Source organism: Mercenaria mercenaria, chromosome 11, assembly GCF_021730395.1.
Source record: "Mercenaria mercenaria strain notata chromosome 11, MADL_Memer_1, whole genome shotgun sequence".
In the NCBI taxonomy this organism is placed as follows: Eukaryota; Metazoa; Mollusca; class Bivalvia; order Venerida; family Veneridae; genus Mercenaria; species Mercenaria mercenaria.
Genome location: NC_069371.1, coordinates 71524095 through 71542148, shown reverse-complemented (window position 1 = coordinate 71542148; position 18054 = coordinate 71524095). Strand labels below are relative to the sequence as shown.

Genomic DNA, 18054 nt, shown 5'->3' with positions numbered 1-18054 from the left:
TGTTATTTTCAATAAAATCATTATTCCCTTTCAATTGGTTCCATTTAAAGGTATACTAGACCCTAATTTCATATTTGAAAACATGAAAATAATTACTACCAGTAATTTATGTGAAAATAGAATAAACAGATTTATGTGTATTAACACTGATGAATTTGGTTGATAATAGTACACACGGTATACATGTCAGGTGAAAGCAGTATAAATGTGTACTATCATAAAAAAACTGAAAGTTTTTTTACACGATCAGCTGTTACTACATGACATTTGATTATGAATGTAGCTCTATATAGACAATTTATTTATATATTTAGTGAAGTTGAATATATTTGATGAGGATTATCTGCATTTGAAGTAAGTGTCTTAATATAAAATATTTCAATGAAAGATGAGCAGAATACATCTTTAAAGCATATATTATATCATAGTTTTCCTTGATAAATTTAATACAACTCCAAATCAAACGAAGAAGACATGTCTAAAAACAAGTTTGAGGCGCGTACAAAATAAAATCTTCATTGTAGTATCTTTCGTGGCACCATCATAGATAATTACTTTAGATTAATGGCCGTGTTTTTAGCTGCTTTAACGAGAGAAGTTGTCAAGAAAATGACATTATGTTAACAACTGCCAGATCTCTGACATGATGTAGACTAATCATATGTCATCATACATTAAGATATGTGTTTCCATACAAATGCAAATATAATGCAGACAGGATTCGACATAGTGCACATCTAAGGGCGTGTCAGATATTACTACCTAGTGTGCAAGAAAATGTAAAACTGATTGCGAAGTAAAATATACTGCTAGTTTTCTTTCTTTTTTTGTACCACACGAAAAAGTACATTATTTCTCTATAATGTTACATTACCAGCATAAATCTTGTGAGATACCTTCTATTGTTTTAACTTTTTCATCATTCACATGTAGCGTAGCAACAACAGAACAAATTAGCCGCGCCATGAGAAAACCAACATAGTGGCTTTGCGAACAGTATGGAACCAGACCAGCCTGCGCATCCGCGCACTCTTGTCAGGATCCATGCTGTTCGCTAACGGCTTCTCTAATTCAGGAAGGTCTAATACGTATCAGTTGTTCCAGTCTAATTGCAATAGGTTTTGAAAGCGAACAGTATGGATCCTGGTCGCAAACGCACTATGTTGGTTTTCTCATGGCGCGGCTCAAATGCATAACAGTTTGTCTATTGAAGAAAATATATCGATACTAACATCTGACACAGAAATTGGCTAAATTCGAAAGACAGAGAATGTTACTGAGTAGGAGAATGGGTGTAATTAATATATTTCTAGGCGATAAAGTCTGGCGACCCACGCTACAACCCACATTATAGATGAGGTTAAAGCAATTTTTTTTGTTTGTACGTTATTCTAAGTACATTTCAATGAAGCCAATTATTTTTTTCACCCACTCATAATTAAACTGTCTTAACTGAATAGTCTAAAGCGATGCTAGTGTGGGAAATGTCACCGTTCCGTATGTTTTTAATTGGACATTGTCAATGGAAATATAATGCTCTGCAATTCCAAATCAATGGACGCTTTAGTGAGTCAAACATACATGTATCTTTGGACATTTTGTTTTCTGACATAGATTTGGTATATACATAGAATTAGTTATACCATAACTTGCCTTGATGCTGTTTCTTCTATCAGAGGTGTGTTTGATCGTGTACTAGAGCATAATAGAAATGTGTGTTATAATAATGAAAATAAAGCAAATAAAAATCAGCATTTTAAAATTAAAGTCCAAATAAAATGTTCAGACTTTCACGAAATAATTAAAGCGTATGTTACATTTGCGGGAGGCAAGGTATCCTTTTTGATTAGTTTGCAGTTTTATTTACACAACGGAAGAAAACAAATATAGGGATATACTAGTATACATTTACGTATAAGAAGTACCGCTCTGTGCCGAAAAGTTGACTGCCGCACCCATCTAATCTCAGTACAGTGAAACCTTGATAATTTTACTTTGTTGACACCCAATAACCTCTAATATTGTAGGAATGAAAAAGATTGTATCAGTGAAAGTAATCTTACTTTTATATTTTAATATTCATATACAATGTTTTTTCTTCGCTTTTTTGTTTTTTATATCATAAACGTGCAGTCACTGTTATTGTAATATAAATCTAATTATTGCGTCTAATCTATAAGTTCAAAATATCACATTTTCAGTATGTAAATTACTTCAGAAAATGTCCTTGTAAATGAAATGAGACTATTTTTCATTCGCTATATACACTGTCACTTTACTACTTAATGTTGCAACTGCACTTGTATCAGTCATTACCATCCATTCTTATCATTACGTCCCCTTTGATCTTTGATAGTACATTTTCTCTTTTTTTCCTAGAGAGATGAAGGGATTTTTTTTTATAGAAAACGAAGCATGTTTGATCTCAAAAACTTAGTAATTCTACGTTTTTTCTTATTTCGAAATATTTTGTCGAAAAAAAAAATACAAAACCTATCTGATAATTACATGCAGTAGAAAGTTAAGAATACAAACAAGCTTTGGCGTTAACTGAAATGAATCGGTTCGACCCAAGACTAACGAAATATGCCGATGTCATCCGATTACTACCAGCATCTTTGATCGTGTTCTAAGTTTAAAACAAGTTTAAGTTCAGCTGAAATAATTCGGGTCCGGCCGAAGACTAACGAAATATGCCGATGTTACCCGATGACTACTGTCATTGTGTTTTATGTACAAAAAGCTTTGACGCCATCTAAAATTATTCATTTCGACAAAGAATAAGGAAATATGGCAATGTTACCCGAATAATACTAGCATTTAAGTATAAAAAACAATCTTTATCTTCAGCCAAAATTATTCATTTTTGACCGAAGTCTAACGACATATTTACCCAACTACAACTAATATTTGCGGTTGTTTTTTTAAGTAACTTCAGCCGAAATAATTTATTTTATTTGATATACAACCTATTTCAGGGAGACTGAAACCCATCAGAGATAAAATGAATATTTTTTTTTCTTTTTTAGTATTTTTACCATTTGTCTCTATCAGAGTTTAACAATGTGTGCATTTGTATCATTTCCATGAATGCTTTGGGAATATGTTTGTAGTTTGAATTTAGTGGGAAGGGAGCAAACTCACGACCTTCTTCACTCAAAGCGGACTTTTTACCACTAGGCAACAGAGGCAGTCTTTGTTATGTTAAAACTCTTGCTTATAATACTGTAATAAAATCAATATACCACAGCAGTACAAGATATTTCAATAGTTTACGTATATTTTCAAAAGTTATCCGCTTTTTCTATATCTTTAATAGATGTACATGTTTTTCAATGAATTATCAAAATATTAGTGTGAATTATATCTAGTATTTTCACAGTGAGATATATCAAATATATTTCTCACTGGAAAGAAACTATAAAATGGATAGATTGATTCAAAACATGAAATAAAAAGAAAATTTGTATGTTTTTCACGTAATCTGTAGTTTTGAAACTGCTGTAGAATATTTTACTCTCAGACTGTATAAACAAAACGTTGGTCGAAATCAAACAGCATATATCAAGTACTGTGCACATGACTACATCAATTCCATTTAACGAATATTTTTGCTAGGCCGGGCCTCCAAAATGTCAGTTCAAATAAAACAATTAGTGAAATGACCTGCGAAATGTCAGTTCAAACAAAACGATCAGTGAGTTGACTTCTGAAATGTCAGTTCAAATAAAAACGATTAATAAAAGACCTCCGAAATGTCAGTTCAAATAAAACGATTAGTGAGATTACCTCAAAAAATGTTCGAGAAAATCGTGTAGAATCACCACCATGATGTATACGCAGCATAATTAATTCATTATCTTTGCTCATTTACTGAACATTTCACATTCATTTATTAGCATATTTTGGAGTGAGCTGGCATAAACAAATATTTCTTAGTTTCTGCGATAAATAAATGTTTATTTATTATCATAAGCAAATAGGAACAGTATCAGAAACTTTATTGCCATTGATTTTGTTTTGTTTTTTGTGTATGTAACGTGATTAAATTTCTTAATTACTAATATGTTTAAATATTCAGGGAACAGCTCGACATATTTATGATAACATTATCTTAAATCTTGTAGAAATATGTTTTATAATCACTTCCAAGCAGCATTGTAAGAACTTTTCTAATAACTGCAATAAATTCATTTAGGCTTAACCAAGTTAGTTTGGTATTTTAATACATAGTTACTGAGTGGCAAAAATAAACCTGCTTTACTTACGCATACAAACTCTGCATGCCTTTGAATTTCTTGAACTTGTCTGCATGATACCTAACACCGTCGCTAACTCATATATAAATACACAAAAATAGCCATAATATGTTTCTAAGGGTTTGTTTGGTTCAAATACATACGACCAACAACGTTGTTTTGATGACAACTTTACGATGGAGTCTGCTCATCAAAGAAATTTATGTGTTTCCTTAGCAACCGAAAACACATTAATGCATTCTTTTTTTCTTTTTTTATTTTGTTTTTTTCTTCTTTTTTTCTACTTATTGCTACACCGGTATATGCGCATAAAAACAGTTTTACGAGCGATAAAATGCAAGACACGCCCTGTATCTCTTTTATCAAGTAATGTTATCGGTGCAAATAATAAACACAAATTAAAAGTTTTGTAAACGACATTTTTACTCACTGCGAACAATTATGCAACATTTTTGCTCATTTGCAATAACCGAAGAGAATGTAAGGGCAACGCAAAAGTCATTCCAGAGCAGACGAAATTCAACGTCTGGTAAGTATACATCTTTCCACACTAATGAATCGCCTGAGTCAGGTATATAAATTATGTCTCATAATTTATCATGATTTAAGAGCACATATAAAAATGCCTATAGGTGTGCCTTTTTTCTTCAGGTACACATCAATGAAAAACTGCCTTTGCTTTATACTGACAATGGCAAATAATAATGTCATAAAGTATATGAAAGCGGCGATTAATGCAAACGAGTTTGAAGCATGGCAACAGCACCGTCTACCTTCAGTAAGGGAGACAATCCCTTCCTCCCAGTTGTCGTTCTTCTGCTTGAAAAACTGTCCATTTTCAACACATGTACACCATTAAAATATCCAGATGTGGTTGACTCATAATGACAATCGGGAATTTCCGTTTGATATCGTATTCTCGTTATGTGATATCGTCATTCTGCGGTTTGTATGGATCGAAGAACTCCGAATTAACAGACGAGAATAGAATACGAATTTGCACGGAAATTACCGATCTACATTACGGGTCCACTGCCTTAATTTTAACAATGGCGGAGTATCCAGGGACAAGGAGCAGCCATTTGGTGTAAACCTTCCTATCTAACAACAAACCTGCGTACGGGTACAAGTCGTTCTTTTTTAATTTTAAAAGAATTTTAAAAAAATGTTCTAACATTGCAGTTTCAATGTACAGCTAAACTGCCATGTAACCGAAAATGTAACTCGTGTCCAAACGTATTCGAATTGTATAAACTTTTCGTTAAAACGTTGAGTGAGTTATTCAGTTAAATCGTATGACGCTCGTTGTAGAGAGCATGTACCCGTATGCATATTTCAATTCCCGAAAATCTTTCATGGATTTTATTGTCGCCAAACAACTTTGCTGCCAACGAACGTTTCCTACACGTTATCCCAGTATTACAAACTGTTTAAGAATGCCGTCCTTTATCACGTGAGTTCTTCCCGATACCCACAGAGCACAAAGAACTGTCCTGGCGTTTTCTGGGAAATGTGAAAAGTGGGAAAAGTTTTAACAAAACATTTAATTTTTTAAAGATCATCTGGAAATAGATTGTCTATGCGGTGTCGCTACTTGCTGTTGGGATTAATATACAATTCATGTTTGAAAACGCCGGTTTGGTTTCTAGTAACCATTCTACCTTTCTACCACTTTAAAAGATATCACCACTTTGTCCTTGCAATTGTATTGTAACTTTCGGACTCTACGCCAAATTATTATACGATTAACACTGTTGTATCATTTAGGTAACAATGTCTGTCAACGACTTTTTGGTTAAAAAGTGGAAGATCTGGTACGAATCCCTGGATGTCAACCATGATGGTACCATTTCAATGGAAGACGTCGAGGAGTCCAGGTAAGTAGTTCTTTTATGAATATATATGTTTACAGGAATTTGTAATATTTAGATTTTATTCGATTTGTAAAGTTCTCTTTATTTAAAAAGGAGCTTGGTTTTATGCAAACTTAATGTCGTCGTGAGCTATCAATAACGGTTATACCTGTAGCATTTGAAGGAAGTCAATCAGATTCTGATCAAGTAATGGATTTGGTCGAAAGCTTAACAAAAACATTGGCAGTGTGTTCACTGTCTGCTTGATACATGTTAAAATTTCACTTTAGGTGTTTTTAAAATTTGATTTTCCTATCCTGTTTGCCCAACTAAGATAGAGCTATTTTAGCAAGCGCAACTAGAATAGATTAAAAAATAAATGACTTTCGAATCTACGCACTGTTTTGATTCTGTTAAGTGCAATATTTCAATATTTACCAAATGCAAATGTAAATGAATAAAGTATATTGAACTCAAAAGCAGTAGTCCACTTTTTGAATACTTTGATATTAAAGTAGGGGGGATACATGTAAAAAAACTTCATAAAAAATACCAAAACACACATTTCTGATAGGGATCTAACTCAGAGCATGAAATGGGTCTTTTTGTTCCTTCCCACGGAATATACTAAAAATGAAAAAATGTCATAAACCTATGTTCGAATGTGACTGACCACCTTTGAATATATATCTGTTTCAGACCTAATCCTGCAATATGTTTTTTTTTTAATTGAATTATGTATAAAACGCAAGAAAGAAACAAGATTTCTTATTGTTTTGTACCGATACAACTATTTCAAAAGTGCTTACCACACGTTTCATTCAAATGAATGTCCGATGCTCAAACCATCGCCTACTTAATCTCTTTGGCATGCCGTTCTTATTACAGCATTATCACAACTTCATTTCTAAAAAACACTAAACATTTACTAAAATTATTTTCCCTGAATCAAAAGAATCAAAGGTGTATAGTTTTATGTCATGTTTGAGAATTTTGCAAACCTGTTGAAGAATGTACTCTCAAATTATCGAATAAAATAATTTAATTAAAACATTTATATTCAGAGAAATGAGACCAGATTAAATGTTTAAATTGAATACTGGTACGGACATTTATAAACAACTGTATCATGTTTTTTAGAATGATATGTGATAAACAAATTATGGCCGCAGTGTCTTAGTATGTATTAAACTTTTAAGACGTTTGTGAAAATCCAATGGCAAAATGGGTCAATCCCGAACGGCTTTTAAATGTTGTTCCATAATTATGCTGCCCTTTGTGTACGCTACTTGTAATATATTAAGCGTGTCTTATTCCACTGTCCCTACTTCGTACAGGTTGGTCAAATATTGTACATACGTTATCGATGTGCACGATGCGAAGAAGTTCAAACTCTAATTCTTGATGTTTTATATCGCTTATAAATACATTTCATTAAATGGCATTTCAAAGTTCAAAAGTTTGAATAAATATTGTTCTATGTATTAACATGGCATGCAACTATATAAGCCACTTTGGTTGCAGAGCCAGGGAAAACATGGTTCAAGTGTTGTACACGTAATCATAAACGTACAGTAGCATCTCATTTTTTATTGTATAGTGTATTGTACATTATATAAAAATGTCACATATCTTTACCAGGAACAAGTTTTCCGAGTTGCACCATCTTGATGCTGACAAAAAGAAAATGGTAATGGAGAACTTCGAGAAATGGTGGCACAAATACGTTTTCAGGGGAGAGACCGGTGAAATCTCCGAGCAGAAATTTGTTGATACCCTCAGCAAGGAATTTATGGCTGACAAAGCTAAATTTTGTGCCAAGATGCAGAATTGCTTCGACGAGATTTTCGATGTGATTGACACTAACAAAGATAGGTCGATTTCCGAAGATGAGTTCCTTATTGCTTTCAAAGCATATGGCCATGAGAATGTCGCGCTAGACACAAACTTTTTCAAGGCATATAACCCAAAAGATGGTCTTGTACCTTTGAGGGATATTGTCACTTCATGGGTGGACTTTGCTACCAGTACCGATAGTTCTAAAAAAAGTATTGTTAAAGAGGCATTTGAGGCCGGTGTATAAGGCAAAGAGTATTTACTTTCCTAGGTCCAAATATTCACCATTAAATCCCTGACAAGTGACAATAGTTGAGCAAACTGGCGGACATTGGCAGTTTTTCTTCAACTTAAATCGTCCCGACGGCAACATCCTCATTCAAGATGGACGTACAAGATGAGAGTTGATGCGACTTTTCACGTCATTGATGGTGTTACGTTATCATCCAAACGCTTTCAGCCATTTCAATAAAAACAGCGGGACTTGCATCATCAGATCGTACGTAGGAATGTGACCGATGACTTTGATTCACTTTGACGTCAAATGTCGCAGACACTAGTCGGCTGATATACTTTGTCATCGACCTTGTTTTAATATAGACCATGAATTCCGTATCGAGTTATTTTATTAGTTATCCCTCCATTGCAAGATGATCTTCAGGGTCTGTGATGCAACATTTTTAGATCACCTGAGCATAAAGTGACATAATTTGATCACTTTTCTTATATTGTCGTATGTCTGTCCAAAATTCTACAAAATATACAGACTTTATTGCTTCATGTACACAATATACATGGCTAAGCTAATAGGCTGAATTGTTTCAGTAACTTTTGTGATATGGCACATTGTATTCGTCAAAATGTCTAGGCCTCACAAAGTAAACAAATAAGAAGCCACATTTTTGGGGAAATCTTCGTGAAACTTACACAGAAGTATATGGCCTAAAGTCTAAGAACTATTTCTTTAGAAACAACGGAGTTGCGACCCTTGAATTAATCAAAATTGCCTTATATCTCATTGTTGACATTTTAGAGGCCATAATTCTTGAGCCTGTTAAATGAACCGTGCGAAGAATGTATGGTCTTAAGATCTCTGACACAAATATAACGCACAATATTGCTCCAATAACGCAAGACTCATGACCCTTAGTCAAAATTGTCATATAACACATAGATAAACGATTAGTAACTAAATTATTCATGACCAATCTTCGACAAAATGCCGATGCCTGTGCATACGTTTGGGCATCTCAGGGTATTGCAAATTGCATAACCTCTCACTAACATACTTAATAAATCTGGGTCCGCTATTTTTTCGCTTAGTTGCCTGTTATGCTTCAAAATATTCCTCTTATAAAATTGTTTTCATAAACTATTTAAGCTCATAAGATATCCAATGTGTTTCATAATGAACAAGATAACTCCAGTAAAATCGGAGTTTTGGAACTTGAATAAGGCAAAATTGCTTTTTGTTACATTTGCGGCCATACTTATTTTTTGTTCACATAAAAGTTAATAAGATGGTTACACAATCTCAAGTGTGTTATTACCACGCATCACCGTTTACTCTGTAAATGGTCCCGATGACAATTGGGAAAACAAACTTCAATTTTCTTTGTATGTTGGTCAATATTTGGGTCGATCGAAACCGTGGATAACTCGAGCATTTAGCTCATCCCCTTGCGACCTCGAGCGAGCGATGTTTCACTGCAGGAGATTTAAAATACACGCATACGGTATAGTAATTAAGGACACCCTCTTATTTGACATTGTCGTAACAGAAGAAACTATGGAAACATTGTAAAATCCTTTAGCTGTAAAATTACAAATTTTCATGGGACATGAAACAATAAGATAAAGATTGGAATCAGAGCCTTACTTAATTTTACTTCCAGAATATTAAAAAAGAAAAAGAAAAAAACAGAAAGATCGTCATAACAGAGATGCCAAATATTGATTAAAAAGGGACTTCGGTGTTGATTTATTTTCTTTAGAGTCTGTCTATTCACTATCTAAGTAAGAATTCTACACAAGAATGTGCTAAGGGCGTTGCACTTTCCATTTACTCTCTTGAACAGACTCATCAAAACGAGGCTGTTATTTCTTCTTGGTTGCATTCTTTGCTTCCAAAAGATCTTCTTTTAAATATAGTTAATGTAAAAATCATTGCTGCAAAAGTTATTTGTCGAAGTATAATGTACATCATCATGAGTTTCCAGCAACATCCGAACTGACATTTAGGTCAACTAATTCGTTAAATGCTCGTGCAAATATATACACTCCAAAACCAAGGTAAAAAGCAAAACGTTTATACGCTAAGAAATATATCCTAAGTACGGCCATTACAGTTTTATGTAATCATGTCAGGCATAGCCACGTTTTTGACATCACAGAAACTGACATCAGATGACCTTCAGCTTTTTTCCGAAAGTAAAGAAAATGAAAGTCACATTTGCATTGGTGTATAGTCAGGGTTCACGGACAGGGTTCACCCCGTCTAAAAGTATGCGCGTGGACTTATTTTTTCTTTTTTTTTTCTTGCTAATGGGCAGTTAATTTTCAGCGGTTTCATCGAATCTTTCAAAAGGTCCTTTTTGATGTTATCTAAAAGTGTCAGTATATACCTCGAGTTTCTGATATTTCCGTATTTGAGAGCTGCAGACCTACATATTGCAGAAATATTTTCAAAACGAATTTTGTGTAAAAAAATATTGATCCTACGGAAGCGTGAAAGGGTCATGAGACGCAAAAACTTTTTTCACGTTACGGATGCGTAAAGGATCTTACGGGATCTTAGAACGGTACAATTTACAAATTCAAGAAGCACGTTCCACCACTAGTTTGATACCATTTCCATGTACAATACCTTATTTTTGCTATGGCTGTTTACCAGTTCTTTAAAGTATTTCATCCTTAACCAATAAAGGTTATATTAATTAGCATTACCGTTACCGCTCGTCTGTAGAGAAATCACACTTACGTGTCTAGCTGTGGCATATACTTGATAAACTGAAGTTATTTCGTTTTGTTGAAGGTAACAACTTATTATTTTTAGAAAGCTAAAGGTAAATTTTAATTTACCGTCGCTTTGTGAAACAATGAATATAAGCTCTGTAGAGCTTTTTAGCGACCCCATTTTAAGAACAGTTAAAACCAATTATGCCTTACTCCCAGCAACTTTCTGGTACTCATTTACATCTGGCTCGACTGAGGCAGTCGTGATAAAGTTCCTTGCTCAAGGAAACACTGCAATTGGAGTAGCCAGAAATCGAACCCGGTGCCTTCACAGGAAAGTGTCTTAGCCCTGTCGACCAATGTGTCTTTTATTCCTTTGGAAAAATGATAATATATTTAAGCATAGTACGATGTTACACTTCCTCGTTTTTTTTTTTTTTTAAAAATGGGCATTTGCCTAGCTTTAGCTGAGACTCATTGTGACATATATTCTATTCCGATAAAAATGCAATTTCACTGATAATAAGGTGAAGTCTAGCTTATATGCAAAAAAAGCATTATGTCAGCAAAACAATGCAGAAAATAATTTCATTCCTATAACCACGAACTTCTTCCTTTAGTTAATTATATTTCACTAATGTATCATTTAACTTGGTGCCATGTATTGTTTGCCCCTGGAGTACAATTCGATAACAGGACGGAGTGGAACACTAATAATTCAAAGAGCTGAGTCCACATTATCCTTATACTCATATAATCAATGTCTAGGTTATTTTTGTAATAATATTGCTCCTTTTTAGTATTGCTTATTATTTCTTACTAAAATATTTTTATTGTTTTTGATTGAAGCATGTTTATGTGTAGTGAAAGCATTCTCCAGGGAGTAGAAGATTCATTGACTTCATCGGCGACGTTATCTATTAATTCGAGACAATGCAAATAGATAGTCGACGTCAAGACTAACATCTTACCTGGAGACAGAAGGGTTTGGTCTGGAGAATGGTTCTTTAGCAGATTAATAGCATTTAGAAAAGTGATTCGTACAGTATGTAAACTGCTACAAGTAGAATAATAGTAGAAATTTGCTAATATTTCCTTCTTATACTTTTTATGTGTATACTCTGCATTTTGTTATTAAACTTTTTGTTCAATGCTAACTCGAAACATGGCGAGTTCGATAATATTTTTGTGTTGGAATTCATACAATATCGGCACAGCTTAGGTCATAAGGGGACTTTCCGGCCTTTCAAGATGAACACACACACCAGGTGTCCTCCTTGACATTATTTCAGACACAGTCTCACCTTTATAGAACCACCGACCTTCCGTAAACTAGTTGGATAGCTTCTTCTACACCCTAAGCCAGGTGTTAAACCGATGGTGGTGTCCTTATTCATCCTATCAGGGGGCTTTCGTGTTTCATATACAGACTCAATCAAACTGAGTCTACTCTTACGTTGTCTGGTTGCGTTCTATACTAGCAAATGATATAAAGGATCTTTACATAGATTTTATTGATATTTGCATTAAATATGTTATCAAACTTTATTTCTATTGGAGCGTAACAAGCTTGGTAATGTAAAACATTTACTTGAATCAACGAATTTTGAGCTATCGAGTTTTAAACAGCTAACATTAATATCTAACACAAGCCGTTTTAATGTTAACTAATGCTTAGTAAGATCAAGAAAATATGTATTCTTTGATCAGTGATAATCAAAAAGGTGTATATTGGGGCTATTATAATAATAGCTAGATCTAGGTTGCTGTATTCTGCTCGAGTGGATTTTGCCAGCGCATTCGAGTGTAATCCATCCTTGCAAAATCTACGAAAGCCGAATACAAAATCCCAGCTCTAGCTACTGTTTTAACGTCCCTTTTATCATATACCTCCACCTTTTTGTTCGGACGAAATCTTAAATGTTTGTCAACGTTAAAATAGAAATTAGTGAAATATTTTTGGCTCTATTTATAGACATTAAACGAAAATAGTCTGGCAAGATACAGTACGGATTTTTTGTCCGTCTATTCACATTGACTTGTGAAATACAAGCTGTATTTTGACAGATTTTATATAGGTATATAATAAATTGTATTATAATATGTTCATTTATACCTTTTTGTTATCAGACAGAAATGGCTAATGACTTTCTAGTATCCAAGTGGAAGATCTGGTACAAATCACTTGACGTCAACCACGACGGGGTAATTTCAAAAGAGGATGTTGAAGAATCAAGGTACTGTCTGAAACTAGAATTTAAATGATACATTAATACACTTTATTACAATGCAAAAGATATTTTACTACAATATAAATGATACTTTGATACAATGTAGATAATACATTACTGAAACATGAATGGCACATTGCTTCTATGCAAATTATATTCTATTACAATATAAACGATATTTTACTACACTATATATGAAGTCTTTACTACAATGTGAATGATCATTTTACTACAATATAAACTAAATATGACTAAATATTTGCACGTAGTTGTTAGATACTCTGTCATAAAATTAGTAAATAATGAATTTATTGGTCAGAAATGCAAACAGGCGTTTTATAATTATGGTTGCATAACAAATGATTTAACTAGAAAATAGGCTACCATAAACAGTATCAATTCGTTTCGTATTGTTTTAACACGTATCAGTTTGTATAATTTAGTGTTTCTTTCACTTTCACATAAGGACACATGGCTAAAGTCAGATCTGCATTTTGATATTGAGTGGAGAATTATATTGTGATATGATTTGTTTTGTATTTTTCTGAAAGTATCTATTTTCTAACAACCACAAATTTGAAATGCGACTTCACATTGTTTCTATAACTGTAACAGATCTTTCATGTCTAATTCAATTAATACTGACTAAATCCTGATTGCTATTATTTATGTTCAAAATAGGAAGAAATTTTCTGAACTGCACCATTTGGAGGCTGAGAAGAAAAAGTTAGTCGAGGAGAACTTCGAAAAGTGGTGGAATGACTATATTTTCAGAGGGAAAGGAGGAGAAATTTCAGAGACCGATTTTGTCGAAAGTCTCAACAACGACTTGAAAACAGACAAGAAAAAATTTGTCGATAATATCAACAAATGTTTTAATACCATTTTTGACGTAATTGATACAAATAAAGATAGGTCAATTTCTGAGGATGAGTTTCTGATAGCTTTCAAAGCAATTGGTCATGAAAACGTAGCACTGGATACCAAGTTCTTCAAGGCCTACAACCCGACAGATGGACTAGTTCCAATGACCGAAATAGTAGCATCATGGGTTGACTTTGTGACAAGTGATGACAGTTCTAAGAAAAGCGTTGTAAAAACAGCTTTCGAATCTGGTGTATAATAAATTTTTCTAGGGAAAAATAAAATGAATTATCCAGAATGACTTTCCGACCAAACTTTTTTCATATTAACGTGAATGCCATAAAAACATGCAGTGGTGATGCACCTTCGGACGAATCTAAGGTTTATCATTAGACGTGAGGAAAGCCGTGGCCAATAGGCTGCATAAAGTGATCTGCGTTCCAACGGATTGATATGTAATAGTAACCCTGCATATTATGAAAATGAAATTTCAACTTTCAGAAGCCTTTTGTGATGAATCCATTCTAACTACTTAAAATATTTAATAGTTTTCAATGTGTAACATTTTTATCACCTTTCATCCCTTGTTCCGATGGACTGTTTTGTACAGAATAAAGTTATGATCTTGCTTTTGTACAATATTTCTGGCTTTGTTTTAATTCTTTTCCTGTTTACATCTGATTCAGATAAACGTGTTTCAAATTCATGAAAAATAATGGAAACTCCACAGGCCGCGCTAAACACGACAAAAATGAAAATGTTGAAGGCTCGGTTTGATTGAGCCTGTTCATGAACATTAGCGGAAATGCATGCTACCGCCCACGTCTTCTAGCCCGGGTAGAACAGAACGTTTACACACGTTACAAGTACAAAGACAACAATTTTACAATATCAAAAGCTATGAAACTGGGAGTATTAGAATCATCCAAGTCAAAATTTTCAATCTGAAAAACTACAGTACAAATATCACAACATAAAAGTGCTAAACGATCTGAGAAGATCGACATATAGATCTAACAGGTATCTTTACAAAGTCAAGTCAAGTCTGTAGTTATTACGGCAATAAGTTGACACAAGTACCCAGTGATATCAACATTAAATATCTGAGTCCAGAGTCGAGCCCGGGCTGGCATTAATAACTTTCCTTTAAAAAATGAAATGATTTTTCTCGGTGTTCATGCGAAATGAACGATAGCATACGATCGGCATTTCCATGAATCGCGCTAGCGATTCATGTTTAATTTGCCGATCCTATTCTGTCGTTCATTTCGCATGAACACCGAACAAAATAGTTTCATTTCTTATATTTACATTATATTTCCTTTCCATTTGTAAACTATATAATATTATGAATTGCATATAATTTGTAGCATTTAGCATTAAAATCAGCTCCCCGGCCATTCTGTTCGCCAGACGGAACAACTGCGACGTCATCTAAGCTAAGGAAAGTTCTCCCTGATTATACGCGGACGTCGTCAAAACAGCGGTCGGTTATCACTAAGCATCGATGACGTAACTTTCGCGCCTTTCCTTTTGCTGTTCATACGAAATGAACGTCAAAAGTTACAATGGAAAAGAATAGGGCGAATGTAAATATTCCTTCTTGAACAGTACACCATGGAGGAATTCGTAGTTAACGATCGTTTATATAAAGCTTTATAACTGAGGCAGTTCACATTTGGTATCCCACGGAAAAGCCATGCAAATTTGAATTGAAAAATTAATAAAAAACAAATCATTTTCATTAGTTTCCATAACATATTACCTGTCACTAAGTTAGCCTTCATAAGAAATATGGCAATAATTTCCTAGCAATTTTATGTTTGAAAATAAGACAAATTATTTCTATTTTACATCACAGTTATGGATTTTGTTACATTATTGCACAAAGCACGCGGTTGTTTTATATATAGAGACCGCATACAGCTCGGTGAAATATAAAATCTATCCGCCCACCTGTAATATGTCAGCCCTCCTGTAATACCTCCGCCCTCTAATATATTCACCCACCTGTAATATCTCTGCTCAACTGTAATATTTCCACTCACCCATAATATCTCGACCCACCTGTAATAGCTTCGCTCTCCATTAATACCTCCGTCCTTCTGTAATATCTCCGCCCTGCTTCAATACCTCCGCCCACCATTCAATATCTCCGTCCGCGTGTAATATCTACGCCAGCCTGTAATATCTTCGCCTCCTGTAATACCTCCGCCCACCTGTAATATCTACATTCCTTTCAAGACAAATGTATGACTTTTTATTAAATAAATTGTAATATTACGTAACGTCGTCTATAAAGTAAATGTATGAATGCAATATATAGAGAATGTATCTAAGTGCTAATGTTCTCGCATAGTCTCCTGAAATGTGTCAATGAGTGCGATATTCCCGTGTTGTATTTTTTTATTCAAATCTTTTAGCTCACCATTTACTAAAGTATATTATTTTAATATTGCATTCTTATATATATTTTGAAGATGATATCATGGAATTTAACCGTTCATCATTCAATTTCAAAGAATTACAATATGTTTACCTAGAAAAGAATGTATTTGTGGAATTCAGGAATATAAATACTGCCTTTTCATTAAATTGAGTTACATATTGCCAAAAGTTAAAACGATTGATGCGTTTCTTGCTAATGTATGTACTACGCGTTTCCATTAAACCAGTTTGATATCCAAGTTGTGCGGAAAACGTGAGTGCGGCAAAGATGTAGTCCACCGCGATGACGCGAAAAGGAAAGATTATTATACAGTTTCATTTCTTTATTTCGCGATCTTATGTAGTTAGCTCCATAATTTGATAAAATCTGTTCAAATAACACAAAATCATAGAATGAAAGGGTTGTTTTACATGAAAATTGAACATCATGTAAAACATATTACTTTACAAAACAACTGTCAATTTACTGATATATACATTGAATTCTTGATAAGGGCGGAATGAATAGACACTTTCAGACAGTTCATCGCCTTTAAAACCCCAAAGTTTAAAAAAATGTTATATATCTTCGTTATGATGTATTTGCAATATTGTCGCAGTGCTGAAATTTCACATAACTAGATGGAACGTAATTTTCAGCTATTGTTTTATATTAATTTCTTAACAAATGGCATTCATTTTAAAGGAGGACAACTTTTCGACCCCGTAATACGAGATAATACGGTAGATTTATTTTGTTTTTGTTTGGTTTAACGTCGCAAAGATACAATTATAGTGATATGGCGACATTCCAGCTTTAATGGCGGAATAAGACCCCAGGTGCCCTCCGCCCCAACGCCCCCGTGCATAATTTCATCACGGGCGGGCACCTGGGTAGAAACACCGACGTTGTGTTAAACAGCTGGTTGCTTCCTCACCTGAAGAATTTAACTCCCCAATTGAGGCTCGAACCCATATTGGTCAGGAGCAAGTGATTGCAAGTCTGACACCTTAACCACTCGGCAACGGAGGCTACAAGTACGGTTGGACGTGTAATGGACAGGTAAACTGTTGGTAAAGATGTAGTTTGTTTACCAAATATTTTCTATAGTGTTCTGGTGACATACTCCTAAACCGACATTATAAATTGGGAATAAACTTGTAGACTGATAAAGCCGTCAGTCCGTCATCTTCTTTTATACAGTATTTTAATCTTTATTTAAGATTTCTTTTCAAGTAAAAATACGGTATTGATGATGTATCAAAACAACAAAAATATTGAAAACCTCTAGTTTATTTCTTCTTCCATTTTCCGCACCTCCGCTTTGATTGATTTGTTATTCTTATTGTTATCTACTCTCATGTTTTTTTTTCGTTTTACGTTAACACTAGAATTGGTTTTTATCTGTAACGAGAGATGTATTTGTTATCTTTTTACTGTTCAAAACTTGCACGAACTCGAACAAGAAGGGTCCATGTCATGGTTATTTTTACTTAACGATACACCGACACAGTTATTAGTCATATGGCACACTTCTATAATTTTGTGTTGGAGGAAAACCCCTGGGCCTTCTCCGGACTTTACTTCATCACGGGCGGGCTTCCAAAAGCCAGCGGGATTGCTCCCTC

The 18054-nt window shown here is 34.1% G+C and overlaps 1 protein-coding gene across 2 annotated transcripts in view; it reads left to right on the top strand.

The window, feature by feature from the left end:
* The window catches only part of LOC123531380 (sarcoplasmic calcium-binding protein-like), a 28204-nt gene extending 13565 nt beyond the window's left edge, over window positions 1–14639 (top strand). Inside the window, exons 2-3 of one of the 2 annotated variants that reach the window (XM_053517699.1) lie at window positions 13034–13140; window positions 13816–14639. In XM_053517699.1, coding sequence (XP_053373674.1) covers window positions 13040–13140; window positions 13816–14257 — 543 coding nt within the window. In that variant the 5' untranslated portion in view covers window positions 13034–13039 and the 3' untranslated portion in view covers window positions 14258–14639. Of the gene's footprint in view, window positions 1–6026; window positions 6137–7753; window positions 8562–13033; window positions 13141–13815 lie in introns of those variants that run through there. The other variant, XM_045312255.2, reaches the window with a different exon arrangement.
* The last annotated feature ends 3415 nt before the right edge of the window (window positions 14640–18054 follow it).